This window comes from Musa acuminata, chromosome BXJ3-9, assembly GCF_036884655.1.
Source record: "Musa acuminata AAA Group cultivar baxijiao chromosome BXJ3-9, Cavendish_Baxijiao_AAA, whole genome shotgun sequence".
Taxonomy (NCBI): Eukaryota; Viridiplantae; Streptophyta; class Magnoliopsida; order Zingiberales; family Musaceae; genus Musa; species Musa acuminata.
Window position 1 is genome coordinate 16,353,037 of NC_088357.1, and position 20,455 is coordinate 16,373,491.

The 20,455-nt window shown below is 38.5% G+C and overlaps 2 protein-coding genes across 2 annotated transcripts; one reads left to right on the forward strand and one right to left on the reverse strand.

Annotated features, from left to right (window-relative positions):
- The first annotated feature begins 1,314 nt into the window (after positions 1-1,314).
- On the forward strand, positions 1,315-10,332 carry LOC103973569 (probable cellulose synthase A catalytic subunit 8 [UDP-forming]). Its single transcript, XM_009388175.3, is given in 15 exon segments — positions 1,315-1,564; positions 1,720-1,859; positions 2,019-2,211; positions 2,308-2,528; positions 2,612-2,702; positions 2,814-2,991; positions 4,488-4,754; positions 4,867-5,212; positions 5,295-5,432; positions 5,658-5,783; positions 5,905-6,117; positions 6,491-6,755; positions 7,616-7,818; positions 8,955-9,305; positions 9,619-10,332. Coding segments are annotated over 14 exon segments (3,201 nt in total). The 5' UTR covers positions 1,315-1,564; positions 1,720-1,835; the 3' UTR covers positions 10,204-10,332.
- A 1,260-nt stretch (positions 10,333-11,592) lies between these two features.
- On the reverse strand, positions 11,593-14,524 carry LOC135649963 (small ribosomal subunit protein uS5y/uS5u/uS5v-like). The gene is made up of 2 exons (XM_065168970.1): positions 13,798-14,524; positions 11,593-11,915 (listed from the first exon to the last, which is right to left on the reverse strand). The coding sequence occupies exons 1-2, from the start codon at positions 14,461-14,463 to the stop codon at positions 11,760-11,762; spliced, it is 822 nt and encodes a 273-aa protein (XP_065025042.1). The 5' UTR covers positions 14,464-14,524; the 3' UTR covers positions 11,593-11,759.
- Between the last annotated feature and the right edge of the window lie 5,931 nt (positions 14,525-20,455).

A 20,455-nucleotide genomic window follows, 5' to 3' on the forward strand; every position in this document is an offset into this window, starting at 1 on the left:
ATCATCAATATTGAGATGAGGCATCGTCGTGGAAGTGACCACCCATAGTAGTACCGAGTTGTTACGACCTAGTAAGGTGTCGTACACATGCAGCCTCTCCTATGTCGATGACAAGCTCAAGAGCTTCCAGTCCTATTTCAGATAGATGTGCATTGACTAGTCTGACGCTAGATATGTAATTATCTATTGGCCTCTTTTTCTCCTTCTGGGTGTCTTCGTTCTCATCACCTCTCACTTCGTTCTCTCCTGCACCTCCACCCATCGTGTCTATGATGTGGTGGTCCAACTATCTCTCATCTTTGCTTCTAACCTCTCGTACCTCTGCCTCACTTTCGTCACTTCCTCTTCCTTGACAAAATAGATATTTTTTAAATTTTAAATTATATATATTATTATATTAATGTTTATTATGAGTCAACTTAGATTTGACTAGAGGAACTTATATGCTATATTTTTTAAAATATAAAGATTATATTAGACACAAATACAATCATAAATAATTAAGTGGTCTATAAACAAAATCACAAAAAGTTAAAATAAATTTTTTTTAATTTAAATTATATATGTCATTATATTAATAGTTTATTATGAACTCTAATGTATGTGAATTTTGATAGGATGAAAAAAGCTTATATACTATATTTTTTTAAATATAAAAATTATTTTAAATATAAGTAATCCATAAGAATTTAGGTAGTCTACGATCAAAATTATAAAAATTATATAAGCTAAAATCAACTTTAACCCTTGTTATTATCGTTGATCGCAAGCTGGTAGTACAATTACTTGGTGTGAGTTCAGAAATATACCAAGTCAAAACTAAAATCAAATCATTAGTCGGCAATAGAAGGCGGCGATACGGTTTAGGCAGTGTCGGTGGGCGTTTGCCACCCTTAATAAAAGGAATCATTGGTTGGCGTGGTGAGAGAGAGCAATCAATGAAACCTCTCTCCTCCTATTGTCATTTGCCACCGTGTCGCCTCTTCGTGACACATGACGCAAATGAGATTAATCAAACGCGCTGCTCCTCACATTCCGTGCACACGAGTAACTGAATCTTTATTGGCTATCTCAGGGGCCCTATTAGTGGGTCCCTGGTATGAAGATTAGGGTATCCTTTCGTGTGCGTTTGAACGGGTTGAGGAGGTGTTGCTCGAAGCTTGCACCAGTCTGTTGAGGGATAATCTCCGAGAGGTCTTTCTATGTAAACGTTCAACTCCGGCATCGATGCCGTCCATCCTTCTATCAACGGTGGATTCTGCGCAAACTTGGACATCGGCTTCCATCGTGTTTGGGGAGGATACCAATGCGTGTTGAGAACCTCGTCTGCTGTCTTCTCCGCCTCAGTCCATGAGAAGCTGGTGGAGTGAGAGGCGTCCGTCTCCTATTAAGCATATGGTAATCGGATCCCGTTGTTCGAGCGTCGCTATCGTTCCCCCCGCTGCCTCTTCCCGTTAATTGCATATTGAGATTGAGATTCTACCCCTCACTCCCCTGGTCTTTCGTGTCGGCAGCGGGAGAGGAGGCCCTTTTGGTGGCTCTCGGGAACAATCCATTGTCAGAGGTGAGGTCCTTTTTTGTTGTTCATGAAGAAATTCGAGTTTTTGATGCCAATGACTCGTTCTAGATGTAGATCTGTTCATTTATGGATGGTGCGCGGTAATGATTCAGTAGATCCAATGCTTTAATGTTCGTCTTGATTGCATGTGGTTTTAGCAGGGGCAAGTTGTCTTATCTGATTCCATATGGTGCGTTAAGCCTGAGATCTGCTAAGATTTGAGCTATTTGTTCTCCGGATGTGATCGAAATTAGCTCTGTTGGCTGAGAAACTTGCCATGGAAGTCGACGGAGAGAAAGGGGTATGTTTGTGCACCTGAAAAGTAGTTTTCATTCATTGCTTTTAGCTGAAACGTAGCTTATTGCTGGAAAAAGTTTCCATCTTGAGATTCAAATCATCTTCTTCCTTGCAATCCATGGTTGAGACCGTGTTAAATGTGGTTAATTTTGACCGGACGTAGAAACCTGGGAAGCACTCCGGCGGTCAGGTGTGCCAGATCTGTGGCGATGGTGTCGGCACGACGGTGGACGGTGATATATTTGTCGCCTGTGACGTTTGTGGGTTTCCCGTCTGCAGGCCGTGCTATGAGTACGAGAGGAAGGATGGGAACCAGTCTTGTCCCCAGTGCAAGACCAAGTACAAGAGACACAGAGGTTTTAGCTTCGGACCTGAGATGGTCTTTCAAGCTTTTAGACAGAAGAGCCGATTCAGGATCTTAGTTGGTTCTTTTGTTTTATCATAATGTGCAGGAAGCCCACCTGTTCGTGGAGAGGAAGGGGATGATGGAGATGCTGATGACGTGAGTGACTTCAATTATCCAACTGGTAATCAGGATCAGAAACCAAAGATTACTGAGCGCATGCTGGGTTGGCACATGAGCCACGAACAAGGGGAAGACATTGGTCCTCCAAAATATGACAGCGGGGAGATTCCTCGGAATCACATCCCCTTACTCACTCATAGCCAGGGGGTATGTGATTTTATTTTAATTCTCTCATGAACATCAGTGTTTCTGTTCCACGGGGTGAAATTCTTTTTATCAACTTGTTGCAGCTCTCAGGGGAACTGCCTATGACATCGCCTGATCATATGATGTCCCCAGGAGGAGGTGGAAAGCGTGTGCATCCACTGCCTTTCCGGTCACGTATGTGACTTATCCTTGGTTTTATTGTTGTTATTTTGATGTCAATATTTGTTTATACCTTGCTGTTGCTGATTCAGGTGTTTAAATTGTTGTCTTTTCTTTGTCGATCAGCTAACACATCCAGAGAATTTGGCAATGTTGCCTGGAAAGAGAGAGTTGATGGATGGAAGATGAAGCAGGAGAAAAATGTAGCACCAATGACTAATGGTACTAGTCATGCCCCTTCTGAAGGAAGGGGAGGTGGTGATATTGATGCAACAACTGATTATAATATGGATGATGCTTTACTGTGAGTTCTTCCCTCTGTTAAGGTTTTTTTCCCTTGTGCTGCATATGAGTTTCATCTTCCTCGTTTTGAATGTTGGTGTTGACTTGTTTGGTAGCAAATTGATGCCTTTTCAATTTTTTTGCTTGATTTCTTGATACGAAGCAGCAGAAATGGTCTCCAGATCAGAAATATAATGGAATGAGGATCTGTGTTGCTTTCTAAGTGCAATTTATACACTATGAAAATATCAATTGCAGTTCCTTTTTCTTATTGATTAATGGATAGTTCATTAGAACTGATGTGTTAGCATCAATGTCTGTGTCAAGGCATATAGATTCATCCTAAGTACTACAATCTCCAGTCACTTCACTGATTAATTTTCCCGTCTCCCCAAATGACATTATGGAGTAATTAGCTTGTTTAAGTTAGTTGTATTCCAAGAAACCTTCATCCAGGTTATCTGCATGCTCCATGCAAAATAGTGGAATTCTTTAATAATTTAGTTATCTCAAATTCACAATCAAAACACACTTCTAGCTTTAACCTCTTGCAGAACTGCTTTTCAGCAGAGAAGAATATGCTATTGCCTTGGTTTCCTAGAAACTATGATCTCAGTTGGTTTCAACATCATTCATTTTAGACTTGTACGAATATTTTGACCTTAATACTCTCGTGAGTATGATTATAACCAGATTCAAGGTGAGACATTGATCTTCTGTCTTCTTTGTTTTTCTATATCTAGTTCAATTTTAATAATCTTAAAAGGGCATCTTTTTTATGTCCAGCTCACTGTGTCTCCCTTTTCTGACATTTTTTTATATTTTTTTAAATCAACCACTTGTAGCATCAGAAGTTGGAAATGAGTCCAAATGGCTTTTAGGAAAGAAACAGCCCTTGGTTTTTTTTTTATCAAGTTAAACTATTTATTTCTTTTCAATTATGCGAAGGTTGAGAATATACTTTTAAGTTTGGTCATTAATAAAAGTGCTAGAGACTCTTTTTCTTGCCATGGTTTAAATGTAGCCCTTACCATGGTTTCAGAACTGGCGGTTCCGGTTCCCCAACACCAGGAATCGAAACTGAATCGGCAAGTTCTGATTTTGAAATCAGAATGGAACTGATGGTTTTAGTTCCAGTTTGAACCACCAATGTTTTATTATTTTTAATTAAAAAATTTAAAACATAAAAGAAATTCATAAATTTATTTCTAAATAATAAAAAATAATTTAAAATTACGGAATCGACGGTTCAAACCGGAATCAGAATTGCTAGTTTCAAAATCGACGGTTCTAGTTTTCCAAACCTAGGAATCGGAACCAAACTATCGGGTGTTGGTTCTGGTTCGGTTTAGAACCAACGAACCGCCTATCCAATTCGGTTCCGGTTCAAGCCAAACTGTGGTCTGGCCTATTTAAATGTATAACCATTTAACAATGTTCATATCTTTCTTAGGCCTCCGAAAATATACCTGACCGTGTCTTATTTAAATGAAAAGTAACATTGTTTTTGTGATGCAGGAATGATGAAGCCCGTCAGCCTCTTTCTAGGAAAGTACCTATTTCATCTTCCAGGATAAACCCATACAGGATGGTCATTGTATTACGACTTGTGATCCTATGTATTTTTCTCCACTATCGTATCACCAATCCTGTTCACAATGCGTATGCCTTATGGTTGTTGTCTGTAATATGTGAGATATGGTTTGCTATATCATGGATTTTGGATCAGTTTCCCAAATGGTTTCCTGTGAATCGTGAAACTTATCTTGACAGACTGGCAATAAGGTAATTCTTCATGGTTTCCGAATTTTCCTGTCAAGTGTTCTTGTCCTTGGTTAACTACTGTAGTCTTAAGTAGCCAGATCAATTATTGACTATGTTCCACTTAAAACAACAGATACGATAGAGAAGGTGAACCATCTGAGCTGGCTGCTGTTGACATTTTCGTTAGTACTGTTGATCCTTTGAAAGAGCCTCCTCTTGTCACAGCCAACACCGTGTTATCAATTCTTGCTGTTGATTACCCTGTCGACAAGGTTTCTTGCTATGTCTCTGATGATGGTGCTGCTATGCTGACATTTGAAGCACTATCTGAAACATCAGAGTTTGCTAGAAAATGGGTTCCTTTCTGCAAAAAATACAGTATCGAGCCCCGAGCTCCTGAATGGTACTTCTCACAGAAGATTGATTACCTCAAGGATAAGGTTCAACCTACATTTGTGAAAGATCGCAGGGCAATGAAGGTGTCTAGTTTTTCCTAAATTTAAAATTGACTACACTGGTATCCTTTTGCGTGTTCTCTAAACATCAATATTTTCATTCCAGAGAGAATATGAAGAATTTAAAATTTGCATTAATGGCCTTGTTGCAAAGGCACAGAAAGTTCCAGATGAGGGATGGATCATGCAAGATGGCACACCGTGGCCTGGGAATAACACCAGAGATCATCCTGGAATGATCCAGGTTGGTGGATTTCTGTTATGAAGAAACATCTAAAGAATGCTTATTAATGCTTTTGGCATGTTGAAGCACATTTTCTCATCAAGTATGCTTATCAATCTTATATACATCATGACATGTTCATTGTTATTTCTTAACATTTACTGAAAATGGTGATTGCTAGTGCAACATGTTCCGTTAAAAGAATATTGGTTTCTCAGAATCATCTTCTGTCATTTAATTTATCAGGTTTTCTTGGGTCATAGTGGAGGGCTTGATACTGAGGGTAATGAACTGCCACGATTAGTTTATGTATCTCGTGAGAAACGTCCAGGTTTCCAACATCACAAGAAGGCTGGTGCTATGAATGCTCTTGTGAGTACCTCAATGCATGATTTGGCATATATATGTGAATTTGGCATGTATTTATACTAGGTAAATCATAGTTCAGTTAGATAAGAATGTTTATTGCTAATCTGTATAAGCTCCTGAGTAGGTACGTGTGTCAGCAGTCCTTACCAATGGGCCCTTCATGTTGAATCTTGATTGTGATCACTACATAAACAACAGCAAGGCTTTGAGGGAGGCAATGTGCTTTCTTATGGATCCAAATCTTGGAAGGCAAATTTGTTATGTGCAGTTTCCGCAGAGGTTTGATGGTATTGATAGGAATGATCGATATGCCAACCGTAACACAGTGTTTTTCGATGTAAGTGCAGATATATTTCCGAGCTTTTATAATTTTTTACAGCCCTAGGTTGGATGATTGTGGATAAGCCTTGGCATCGACTAGGCAATTTAGTCTTTTGAATCAATGGTTTTTTTGTAAATCCAACCAAAAAATTGACATAACACAATGATGACATACATCATTATGGCCTAGCTGTACAAAATGCCACCTAACATGTTGCTTGATGGATTACATTGTATATATGGTTTCTATTGTTAGCTCCATAGCCTATTCTTCTAACCGAAGATGTCTAAAGAAACAATCATGCAAACATACATACAGAAAATAATGGCATTAGAATCATCTTCTGCATGTTCTGACCGATTCCTGTTTTCTATGCTTTTCACTATAGATCAACTTAAGAGGCCTAGATGGTATCTAAGGTCCCGTTTATGTGGGTACAGGATGTGTTTTCAACCGAACTGCACTGTATGGTTATGAACCTCCAATCAAGAACAAGCAAAAAAAGAAGGGCTTCTTCTCTCTCTGGTCCGGTGGCTCACATAAAAAGAACTCTAAATCAAGCAAGAAAAGTTCAGAAAAGAAAAAGTCAAGCAAGCATGTGGATAACACTGTCCCAATATTTAATTTAGAAGATATAGAAGAGGGCGTTGAAGGTAATTTGCTTTATTTTGCTGTTTTAGCAAAAAATGTGGAACTTAATTGTAGCATTATTCTATATCTGAAAATTTCAGATCTTGAAGTGCTTGTTTTTAGCAATTGCATTTTAGCCTTTCAGTTTAAACTCAGAATCATGACATTCGCTTGAATAAGAAGAAAAAAGGAAAGCCATCTTTAGGTTTTTCCATGCTAAATAGCAGCATATTGACAAACAATTCTTATATATAATTTTTATAGTTTCCTTCTTGTCCCTTTTCAACTAACACCATCATACATTAGTGACAAGATGTCCCGCACTGGAGCACTGACCATCATGGTTAGTGTAAGTTTGTTGTGAGAATTCATGCCAGGAATACACCAATATGTATCATATGCATGGAAAACTTTTATTATTAATTTTTCATAAGAATTTAAATATCTGCACAAAATTTTTGACAGTTCCACATTTTATTCATGAATGTTCACTAGTGAACACATTGATGTATACTAGTAGGGTGCACCAAACAAAAAGGACAGTGAAATAAGTTGTTACATGAGATCTCAATGCTCAACTACTGATCTCTTAACATAGAAAAATTGCAGACAACTATCCATGTAGCCACTCCCAAACAATTAGATCCTTGTGGCTTGTTATTATATAATTTGTATTATTAGATCTCGGCACCCATACTTCAAATAAGTCATCTATCTGTTGACACTTGATGCATTTTTTTTAATAGTCTGAAGAGAATTGCATCATTCTGGTGCTTACCATACGTAGTAACCTTAATTTAATGTAGCAAAATACATCATACTTGAGATATTCTTTATCTGCTAAAGCTTACACTTATTAATTTGCTTTTTGGGTAAAAACTAGGTGCTGGATTTGATGATGAGAAGTCATTGCTCATGTCACAAATGAGCCTGGAGAAAAGGTTTGGCCAATCAGCTGTCTTTGTTGCCTCAACATTAATGGAAAATGGTGGTGTTCCTCAATCTGCAACTCCTGAGTCTCTTTTGAAAGAAGCCATCCATGTCATCAGCTGTGGCTATGAGGACAAGACAGAGTGGGGAAGTGAGGTATGCAAATGGGCACATGATCCACTCTTCCTCATTCATGCTTATTCCCTTTTCAGATATTATTGTGTCTCACTTTCTTCTGAATACCAAAGCTTATATGTGTTAGTCAAATATAGCATCCATAGTTGGATTGAAAGTAACCTCCACCTCTATTTAAAATTTAAAATAAACCTTTAGAAAACCAGAGTTTTGGAAAAATAAACTTCAATATCATTTCCGGTGATTCAAATGAACAATTTCACTAGGCATTACCAGGATAACTAGGACTTGGCAACATCAAATATGCAGCACTTTGGAGTATCACTACAAATAGAATTAATAAAAACAATGGGTGTTGCATGTCCCATGAATTGAAAATAATTCTTAACATGGTTTGCCTTATCGGTGTACCGATCAATTATCAGTATGGCACGTATCAAAGTGTACTAACACATGATACATGGGAGTATACCAATATACCGTTAGTACTAGTCCCCTGTCGAACCGGTACATATCGCTCATATCAAGTGGTATGCTGCGATACGACGAACCTTGATTTTTAACACCTCAACAGGTAGCTTGAGATAGATGCACCATTTTCTGAGACTACTACCAATAGTGTACTGGAGTTACCCTGAGCACAGTCCATAGCAAGATCTTAAAATAGACAAACAATTAGATCTGTGCAACAAACATAAAATTCCAAACTTCTGATATAATCAGATTAGTTGATTAGGATTCACCATCACTAAACACCTAATTTTCATCTGTCATTTCTGTGTTATAGTGCACCCTTATTTGTTAGAACATCAAAATCTGTGCTTATCCTGCTTACTCATCTCTGCTTTCCTTGCTTTCTTATGCTCACTTCTGCATTCAATTGTTGCTGAGGTTTGCTGGAAGAAATTGTTGACATCAGATAAATTTAATTGTCAATAATGGATGGCAAAAGGATAAAATATTTGGATAGAAGCATTAGGATATCCTTTGTCTGAACTTTTAGTAGAGTGGCTTAAGAATGCTAAAATTACTGTAAGGCTCTAAAGATGGCATACGCTTTCTGCAGTACTTGAAAAATTTATGAGCTAAGAAGTTATTTTCATGTCCTTGTGTGAAGATGCTGGAAGTTTGATAAAAACTGTTATTTGTTGATACAGATAGGGTGGATTTATGGTTCTGTGACAGAAGATATTCTCACCGGATTCAAGATGCATGCCCGTGGTTGGAAATCAATCTACTGCATGCCTAAGCGTCCAGCATTCAAAGGGTCTGCTCCTATCAATCTTTCAGATCGTCTGAACCAAGTGCTTCGATGGGCCTTGGGATCTGTTGAGATTCTCTTTAGCCGTCACTGCCCAATATGGTATGGTTATGGAGGACGATTGAAGTTCTTGGAAAGATTTGCATACATCAACACCACCATTTACCCGCTCACTTCACTTCCCCTCCTGTTATACTGCACACTGCCGGCCATCTGTTTACTTACAGGAAAATTCATTATTCCCCAGGTACGAACATTACCTTGTTAGGTTCTTTGCTGATTTTAGATATCAATAGGTCCATGACTTTTTATGCATGATTTCCCTTGCCTTAGGTGACAAAGCCTTGAGCCATCTTCAAGGCTGCTAATAATGTTTGAGCAAGATCTATTACTGAAGAGTACATTTTATGAACATGTTCTGTGATTTTCATCTGGTGGAATAATAATTTTTGTTTTAGGCACAGAACTTATCACTTGATCTGATTCTTCAAAGCTGAAACCATTATAGCCAGATGATAATTCACTCTGTCGTGGACTAACCAACTTTAATCAATTTGCAGATTAGCAACATTGCAAGTATCTGGTTCATCTCTCTCTTCCTTTCCATTTTCGCTACTGGCATTCTGGAAATGAGGTGGAGTGGTGTTGGGATTGATGAATGGTGGAGGAATGAACAATTTTGGGTCATCGGTGGCGTCTCATCCCATCTCTTTGCAGTTTTCCAAGGTCTACTGAAAGTTCTTGCTGGTATTGACACAAACTTCACTGTTACTTCCAAAGCGTCTGATGAAGACGGTGACTTTGCCGAGCTCTACATGTTCAAGTGGACTACTCTTTTGATACCACCAACCACACTTCTCATTGTAAATCTGGTTGGTGTGGTTGCTGGAATCTCCTATGCCATTAACAGTGGATACCAGTCATGGGGTCCGCTGTTTGGGAAGCTCTTCTTTGCTTTCTGGGTGATTGTTCACCTGTACCCCTTCCTCAAGGGTCTGATGGGGAGACAGAACCGTACGCCTACAATCGTCGTGGTGTGGTCCATTCTACTTGCTTCAATCTTTTCCTTGTTATGGGTCCGAGTTGATCCTTTCACTACTAGAGTAACCGGACCAGACGTACAGCAATGTGGTATCAATTGCTAGAATATGGAACTGTTTGCTTCTCATGTCTGAAGAGTGGTATCCCTGTACAAGTTTTATATATATCATATGTATGAAGATGTATCTCTTGTATGTCCTATTAAATTATCATTTAAATTATTCTTTATTTTACTTGCTTTGTTTTGTGAGTAGTTGCTGCTGCTGTTCCGAGACTTGATTGGACTTTGCATCAATTTAAAAATTCAATTGTTTGCGTGATGAAGCATAATATATGAGATAAATGAAACGACTATTGTAGTTATCGGTAGATCGCCCCTCGGTGTATGGATGTTTTCTTTTGTTTTGTTTTTTTTTATTTTTTTTTATTTTTTTTCTCTTCCCTAGTTTGTGGAAATAGCCCTGTACTCGTTATTACATGATGAGAGAACTTACTGGAGTTTGAAATCATGGCTCTATGAATGGTGCATTTTATCAAATCGACCATTGGCATGATGGATGCAGGGAGTTTGAAATTACAGCAATATCCCAATTTATTTTGGGGTGCTTATATGGTGTGAATTGTTCCTATGGAACGGTGGGGTGGGGTGCGGTTCTCTGCTAACAAGGTTAGGTTCCTCCTCCTTGCAATACATCCTAATCGAATCATCAAGTATCAAGTGCCTCCTTGCAATGCCATCCTAATTGAATGTAGTGTATATTATTACATAAGTAAATGCATTTCATATTTGAATATATGTACGACCATTATGGACATCGCATCATTTAATATAATAATATATTTTTATTTTAAAAAATAAAAATAAAATAAAATAATAGATGCAGTGTGATGGGGGCTGCTCCCTTCTTTCTTTCTGTTTTTGTTTTGTTGGGTAAAGTGTTGTCGTTTCTCCATCGTAATGGTGCATCATATCAGATTGGTCATCATTGCATCATGCTACAACCCTATCTTAATTTCAGGTGCTTATTTGGTGTCGATGATTGTTACCGAAAGGTGGTTTCTTCTGAAATAAATCCTACGAGAAAATGTTCACAAGCATGGGTGGAAGAGAGAGAGAGAGAGAGAGAGAGAGAGAGAGAGAGAGTATTCTATCTACAAGAAAATAAAATAGGACATGAGGATATTGGACTAATTGATTGCTCTCGCTCCTTGCGGTCGAAAGAAAATAGGACAAGAACAATCTTTAGCGCTCAACTTGCATTATACGTGAACAAGAGTAAGATAGTCTGCCCTTTTGGAGGCGACAAGAAATTTATCTTACTTCGATATAATTTTCTCAATCTAATGGCCAGAAGAAACATTGCAAGAAACTGTTAAAATACTTGATTCGTAACACTAACTAAGAGTTTTGTTTACGGTTGGGCTATCAAGATCAAAGGGTGGTAACTCAACTCTACAATCAATCATAGATTAGGTCTATCATACTTCCAAAATATAATAATAGCTCGGAATGTGAAATAAATAAATACTAAAAGTAACATAAAATTGTCACACCAAGCAAAAGAGAAGTAAATTAATACACTGACGTAAATTAACTCGTTACCTTGTCAAAAAATAAAGCCAAAGCAAACTGAAAGAAGGCATGCATCATCCTAAAGCTTCATTCAACCCTCTCGGTGTTCTCCAGAATTATTGCCTTGGTTGGCTTTGCAAGCAAGTCTGTGTACTCCTGGAAGGGAGATTTGCTGAAACGAGTCTCCATCCAGAAATCCGGTGTCAGGAAGCCATATGTCTTCATGAGACACTCAAATGTAGCCTGCACAGACAAAGGCATCCACTTGCTTATGTAACTTGCGCATTGTGTAAAAACACAAAATATTGGCATATACCAGTAAATTTATTCCACAAACACTTGTGAATTTACAAAACATCATAATCATAGCAGACCTCAGGAGGTTCATAAATTGTTTCAAGGGGCCAATAATTTCTTGGAAAGTAATATGACGACATCAGTATGTCAAAAGAGGATCAAAATCAGATTGAGTGAACTAAAATGAGAATTGGCATTTCAACCAGAAAAAAAGATAACAATCCTTTTAAACCTTCTAGTTTCTTCTTCTTTTTTTTTTCTTCTCTCCTTAGTTTCAGCAACAAATCAACAATGTTAGGTGGTCATGTTGGTACAAATATTAAACTTCTTTTCAAAGCCAGGAGGACTGAAGCAATCAAACTTCATCTATGACAATAACAAATCTCTATTGTTCAAGTAGAAAGAGATTCTTTTACGAGTGATTTCTTTTAGGCCAGAGGGGGATAGCATAACAAGTCTTCCCTTGCTTTTTGCTCTCTTCTCCCCTTTCCACTTATCTTCCTCCAAGCTCTCACCACCAACCATCATGGCTAAGCCTCCTAGTGCCCACCGCTCCTCTCCAATTCTTCCTCTTCTCGATTGCTGTCAATCTGCTATTGTTGGATCAGGAACATACAACATTCTCTCCTCCACACCAATCTTTCTCGAATAGGCCATTCATGACCATGGGTTCGACTGTTTCTGCCTGCTCTCAGGCAGAGTCAACCAGCAAATTTGGATCAAAAGACTCAACAACTTTGGTGCCACACATACATAACTTGCTCCCATGCATACACTAAGCTTTAAAAGAACGACCACTCAGTCTACTGCAGAACATGTATGTCTCAAGTGATTAGGCCTTCTAAAAAGCTTGGTGCAGCCCAGACAAAGCTATAACAATATTTGTAGGTTCATATGCTGTGGATCAAGCACAAGATTTGTCATAGAATTTGGAAACAGAACAACTCAAATGTAAAATGCTGGGGGCCAGAATTCAAAGGGCTAAAAACCAACTCAGACAGATAAAAATAAATCATCTCTGATCAACATGACAACAAAAAAATGATGGTGAGAAAGAGGACTGGTTAAAGACTAACCAAGAAACCGACTGGAAACAACCTCAAAAGAGGAGAGCTAAGCCACTCTATAGATCTATTTGGATCCACCAGAAAATGGAAATAATAAGTCAACCCAGGTTTTTACCCAATAATTCAGGCAATCCCAATAATCCCCCAAAATTCAAAGAGATCACAGCTAGGAAACAGTGGCCCCCAATCTAGACTGACACGACCAAACCAGGGTGGTCAGCTGACTCCACAAACCATGTTAGAATAAATAAGCCTCATTAAAGCAATACTCAAAATCTTAACCTTGTAGCACCTTCACCAAACTGCACATTTTCTTATAGTACTTGTTTAGTCTAACCTCTGAGCTTATGTTAAATGAACTATCATCTTCGTACTCCCGAGAAAAGGACAAATCCTCAGCCGTTAAGCTGTATTCTAAACTATTGCATTCTCCCACAAGCTATTTAAGCATTTACAACAAAAGATGTTATTCCAATAGGTGGTGTGGCTGGTAGGAGCCAAATATGGTGGAAAGAGCTAAACAAAGCCTATTAGCTGCAATAATGTTTGTAAACAAGGCCTATTAGCCCATCACAAAGATGGGCCACAAAACACAGGCACTAATAAAAGAGCAAATAAAACGTAGAAGCATTGACATGCACGAACGCGGACAAACACATAAACGAGGTTGATGCATTCCTAGGAATTGTTATAAGAAACCAACACAACCACAGTCCATCGCACAAAGTAAAGCAACACAATAGTGAACACGAAACACAGACCTTGACAAAGTTTCCCAGAGTCTTGGTGGAGCCACGGGACGAGGTGAACACGTCCTCTATCCCAGCAAATTGGAGCACCTTCTTCGGCACACGGGCAGCAACGATCCCCGCCCCCCTTGGTGCGGGCACCATGCGGACAGTGACCGACCCGCACTTCCCCGTGACCTTGCAGGGCACGGTGTGGGGCTTGCCGATCTTGTTCCCCCAGTAACCTCTCCTGACGGGGATAACCGATAGCTTGGCCAGGATGATGGCGCCGCGGATTGCGGTGGCGACCTCCTTGGCGCACTTGACGCCGAGGCCCACGTGGCCATCAGTGTCGCCGACGACGACGAAGGCCTTGAAGCGGGTGCGCTGGCCGGCGCGGGTCTGCTTCTGGACAGGCATGATCTTCATGACCTCATCCTTAAGGCGTCCACCGAGGAGGGTGTCGATGATCTGGTGCTCCTTCACGGGGAGGGAGTGTAGGTAGATCTGCTCGAGGCTGGTGATCTTGCCCTCCTTGACGAGGCGACCGAGCTTGGTGACGGGCACCCACTTCTCCTCCTCCTCGCGTCGGCCGCCGCGACGCCCACGGCCTCGGTCGCCACGGCCACGGCCACGGTCACCTCGACCGCGGCCAAACCCACGCCCAAAGCCACCACGATCTCCACCGCGCTCTGCCATGAAGATGAAAGAATTGGAAGAGACGAGGCGGCGTCAGAGAAAGAGAGAGAGGCGCTACCGACTGAGGGAGGCTCTGCTTTTATATCGGAGACGAATGCTAACCCTAAAAGTTGATCTCACCGCAGGTGTGATTACCGATAGCAGGTTGTTCCTGTCTAACCCTTTGGTTTTGGTTCGAGTTCGAACTCGACCCGATTGGATTTGGTTCCATAATTGCTTCCGTTGATATCTGAGATGACAGAATTCGGTGACTGAAAATTATTTATAATTTATTATTTTCACTTTTTAGAAAGCATCCTTATTTTCTCATAAATTATATGGCAGTCCTCAGCATTGCTTGTGATGCTCTTTGTTATAAATTATATAGGGGAAGACGATACATATGATCGATACATTACGTTCATCTGACTCATCAACTAACAAACAACATGGCACTAAAAGAGATGCTAGCATGTATGTTGTCATGATAACAACACCTAGCAGTCACAATCTCATGATGAGCTGTTAAAACACAAAGCATAGCCGATGATACGATGCACGATTTCATTGCTCATTGATCATCGAACAATTCTAGTGACGGTTCCAAGTGTTTCTCATGGTCATGCCCGCAATGGTCAGCCCCAACACTATTATTAAAGAAAGGGTCACTCATGTATGTTCTCAAGGGCAATCTCTCTTTCACTTTTATTACTTTATTACTTGACCAAATCCTCCAACCCCCTTGCTGAGTTACGTGGACTATTTAACAACTCTAAAATAAATCCTCAACTTCTCAAATAACTAACTTTTGAAACCTTTACTAATATGATTCAATGAGTCTAGTAAATATAAGAAAACTATTAACTCATTCTTGTCCCAACTTGTATAATTGACTCAACGGATAATCCTTTTGACAACACCTCTAGCATCTCTCCTAAAGTCGATATTTAATATTGTTGTCAAATCTAGACTAGTTCCATAGGAATCTTTCAACAAAGTATAGTCACCATACCAAGTCCCCAATCATGAGTCTGAACTATCAAAAAGGTTAAACACATTCAATAACGAAGCTTCCTTTTAAAGTCGAGAATTAGTTATTCATATTCACGAGGAATCAACATCCAGAGGATATTGTGCAAGAGATTAAGAGAAACATTAGCGAATGATTGGTAAGATTTTGGGTGGCATAAGTGTAATATTCATTCTTTCTTATTTATGCTTCAAAGGAGCTATGCCATGCTAGTTACATCTCTAATGTAGTTTTTATATGGTCTCGACCCAAATCTCTCTTTCTAATATCTCAAACTTGATAAACATAAAAGTTGACTTTGGTTTGTTCCAAAATGAATCAATATGTTGATTAATTAGAATTTTGATTGGGTAAATATGAACGATATTGCTTTTCCAAATCTGAATTTAAGAATGATAAGAAATAAGATATTTTTTATTCTTGGCCTTTTGTTTTATGATGACTTATTTAACAACTCTAAAATAAACCCTCCATAAAGAACTCCTCAAATAATTGATTTTCCACCCATCATTATTGTCCTTGTAGAAACATTCACTAATATGACTCAATGAGTCCAACAAGTATGAAAAAACTATAAGCTTATTCTTGTCCTAACTTGCATAATTGACCCAACAAAGGATAATCCTTTCGACAACACCTCTGGCACCTCCCTTAGAGTCAGTACTTAATATTGTTATCGAATTTAGACCAATTCTATAGAAAGCTCCCAGCAAAATGCAATCATCATACCAAGTCCTTAATCATGAGCCTCAATTATCAAAAAGATTAAAGATACATTTGATGATAGAGCTTCCCTTTAAAGTCAAGGATTAGCTATTAATATTCAAGAGGGATAAGAGGATATTACATAAGAGATTAAGAAAAACATTAGTGAAAAATTTTGGGTGACATAAAAAAGACTGAAAGGATATTTTTTTCTCAAACAAAAATATAAACAAATCTTTCCTTCTTGTTAAAAGCTGAAGCCCCCATCAAACCTTATATTTTCTTTAGGCTAAAAGGAAATAGATCAAATCCGCGATGAGCATATCATAGCAAGCAATCATATAATAAGATCAATGTCGAGGTGATAACCGAAACCATAACATTCCCTGATGAATGCTGCGTACCATGTGTTTGACACCATCTAAGTCAGTCAAATCTTCTAATTTGATATATAGGATAGATCATCACACGGACGACTAAATTGGGTGGAATAAAGTACTCGTACCGAACGTGGTCTATAATGACGACATGTCTTTCTCTGCATTTACTACTCGCTGAAAGCAAAGATGGTCGAAACATTTCATCCTTGCCTAATTAAAACCTATAGAGATGGAGGATGAGCATCTCCTGCTCATTTCTGGCTCCCGGGCTCCATGAACCCTTGCCTTCTCCATCTTCGACGGCTCCGCTTCTATGCCGACAGTAGAGGCCGCGGGCTCTGCTGCCTTCTTCCGCTTCCTCAGCTTGTGCTCTCTTTGAATCTTGCACGGCCGGGAGCTCCTTCTTTGTTATAAGCCTTGCTTGGTCAGCCGAACTCTCAACCGTTGTTGTTCGCCTGTTTCCATCCATCTCTCTCTCTCTCTCTCCACTGCACACACACACACTCTCTCTCTCTCTCCACTGCACTAAGAACTCTGCAGGCATGCTGTTTTATCCTTTGGCCAACATCGGAGGGCGACAGTGATGTCCAGAGTCAGGGATAAGGTTTCTTCGGCTTCGGGGTATAGATGCTGACCGCTGTTGGTCTTGGCTCCTCTTTGGCCAATACCCATCCATGGCTTCGTATTGGGATAACGCGATCTCCTCTCGGATCCCGATAACTTTAGGCTTCGAGTATATAAAAATAAATAAATATATATATATATATATATAGGATTAATTGGGGATATATTGCTTTTTTTATAAATATAGTCTGAAAAAGGATTTAAGATTCTTGGCTTTCGATACCATTTAAAGTTTTTTGTCTGCTAGTTTGAAACCAGAGATACAATCTTAATTTATATGTTTCTAATAATTTCAAATATCGGTCATATAGCTACTCTTCTTTCAGTTGTATATATATATATATATATATATATATATATATATATATATATATATATATATATATATATATATATATATATATATATATATATATATATATATATATATATATATATAATATTTTGATGCCACATACAAAGCGTTAGTTTGACAAGTCTCATATACTCCCATATCGGAAAAATCAGGCTTGTTATCTCTTATTGAAACTATAGATAAGGGTTTGGGCTTTGAAGTTAGATACACCACAAGAAAAACCTAAGTGTTTACTTTGGGTTTAAGTCCACACTCAGTTAAATTGTTTATGCTTATAATTTAGGTTTTTCTTATTTAATAGATTCGTGTATTTTATGATCTAGAAACATCTTCCTAAGGCATTTGTAATAGTCCCTCTTATATAGTAGTGATTTGCTTCTTCTTCGTCCGTGGATGTAGATCAATTGACCGAATCACGTAAATCTGGTATTCTTATCGCTTTTATTTTTTTTCGCTTTATTGTCTTTGTTGGATTACCAAAATTACCCTTTGGTAAATTTCTTGGGGCTAGCTCTAATAAACTAGTATCAGAGCCTGGTTTCGGGATCTTTTGGCAACAATGACAATAAGTTGTCGAGAAATTCGACAGAAATGTCAACTTCGGCATGTGGCAACTCAAGATGGAGGTCATTCTGGTTCAAGACAGAGTTATTTGGTACTACATGGAGTTGAGAACATTCCTGGTACATCAAAGGAATATTTTACGGGTATGGATAAGAAAGTCCGATCCAGCATTATTCTAAATTTCTCTGGCGAAGTTTTACGGGAGGTAGCTATGGAGACTACGGCTAAGAGCATGTGGGACAAGCTTAAAGCCTTGTATATGAAGAGGACAGTAGAGATTGGTCAGGTACTCCTGCTGATTACTCTGATTTAAAATTTTTTGGGTGTCCAGCATACATGTATATAAATGAAGGAAAATTAGAATGTATTTTCCTTGGGTATGCTTTTGGGGTGAAAGGGTATAGATTATAGTGTTCTGATCCCAAATCCCCAAAATTTGTAATCAGTAGAGATGTTACTTTTGATGAATTGTCTATGTTATCTTCCAAAGAGGAATCTACTAGTTGTACAAATGATAGTGCGCAGAAGCAGGTGGAGCTTGAGATTGGTAGTTCAGATTCTTTTCAATCGAACTCTTCTACTCAAAGAATGCCAATAGATGGTCCTGAGTCTACTGACGAAGTTGATCTAGAGGAAGAGCAATATTCCATAGCCAAGGATAGACCACGGAGAAATATTCGACCACCACAAAGATATGCAAATTTGGTTGCATATGCTTTGTCTGTTGCAGAAGAAACAAGGGAAGTTGGTGAGCCTACTTCCTACTCAGATGTAGTTTCTTATGATAATTCCGCTAAGTGGTTGATTGCGATGAATGAAGAAATAGAATCTCTCCATCAGAATAGAACTTGGGATCTTGTGAAGCTGCCTTCGGGTAAGAAAATTGTTGGATGCAAATGAGATACTATTGCTGAGGGAAAGGTCCTTGTTAAGAAAATTCATACGAAGGACAATCCAGCTGATATGCTTATGAAGCCTCTTCCGGTTTACAAGTTCAAGCAGTGCTTGGACTTGGTTGGTGTTCATTATTAGTGATTGCCCGTTGGGGCTTTTATGAAGAAGGTGGAGTAAGTTTTGTTGGAACATGCCAAGGTGGAGATTTGTTAGTTTGGCAAGTCCCATATAGTCCCACATCGGGAAAATCAGGCTTATTATCTCCTATTGGAACTATAAATAAGGGTTTGGGCTTTGAAGTCAGACGCACCACAAGAAAAACCTAAGTGTTTGCTTTAGGTTTAAGTCAACACTTAGTTAAATAGTTTGGGCTTATAGTTTGGGTTTTTTTTATTTAATAGATTCGAGTGTTTTATGGCCTAGCAAAATCTTCTTAAGGCATTTGTAATAGTCCCTCTTTTATAGTAGTTAAATAGTTTGGACTTATAGTTTGAGGTTTTCTTATCGCTTTTATTTTTTCTGTTTTATTATCTTTGTTGAGTTGCTAAATTTTCTGGGGTTAGCTCTAACACAAAGTGTTAAATTTAATTTTAGATTAAGATATTAAGATTTGCGACCAACATTACTATTCAATATCCAACATGCCAACCACAGTCTACAAGAATTTACAATATTTTCCATCATTCTAAGGTGATGAATATAATTTATTAATCAAGCACAGATGGTCTATCATTGACCACATGATCTGTTAGATTGAGGGAAACACCACCGTAAGACGAGAAGAGAAAAAATTATTAGAATTACATGTTTCGATTACAAATAACCAAACAGTTTAAGCAATAAAATTAATGAAATATGGGCATTGCAGTATACGAAGACACAGAGACAAATTAAAAAAAATTGTCAGGAATTTTATCAAGTTTTAAACACCTCCAAGAACTCGAAACCTTCATAGTGTCAAAGACTACCAATCTGAAAAAGGTCACAAAGCTTCATTTATCCAGAAAGCAAATTAGGAAAAACAATGCTGAATCACAAACTAGATGCTAGAAGCTATATTAGTCAAGTACCAGACATTTCAAACCAAATTTGAGCTAGATGAACAGCTGATTATTCTAACCAAATCAGCCACCCTTGCACAATCTTTGTTTTATTTTTTTATCAACCATAGAAGAAAAGGAATCCACAAAAAATTTCCCGATTTTCTCACCAGGAAAACCTAAAACCAAATTTACAAGGATCATAGTCGTTAATATTTTCCTTTAATAAAGTTAAAGAGTCAAGTGCTCTTTACCCATTACGAAACATAAGCTTCTAGAGCATCATTCATGGCACTTGCTAGGTCAGAAAGGACACGAGAATAAGAAAGGGAAGGGAAAACCAAAACAAAATATGCAGAGTCAATTTATTTCGTTGCAGCTCGTTACAGACTATGGAAACCATACTGTTAGCACTTTTGTT

Bases quoted from the DNA above. Each gene is read 5' to 3' on its own strand.
- LOC135649963 (XM_065168970.1), bottom strand. From the start codon at position 14,463: ATGGCAGAGCGCGGTGGAGATCGTGGTGGCTTTGGGCGTGGGTTTGGC. The intron at 11,916-13,797 runs GTCTGTGTTTCG...TTGTCTGTGCAG, and splicing joins CTCTGGGAAACTTTGTCAAG to GCTACATTTGAGTGTCTCAT.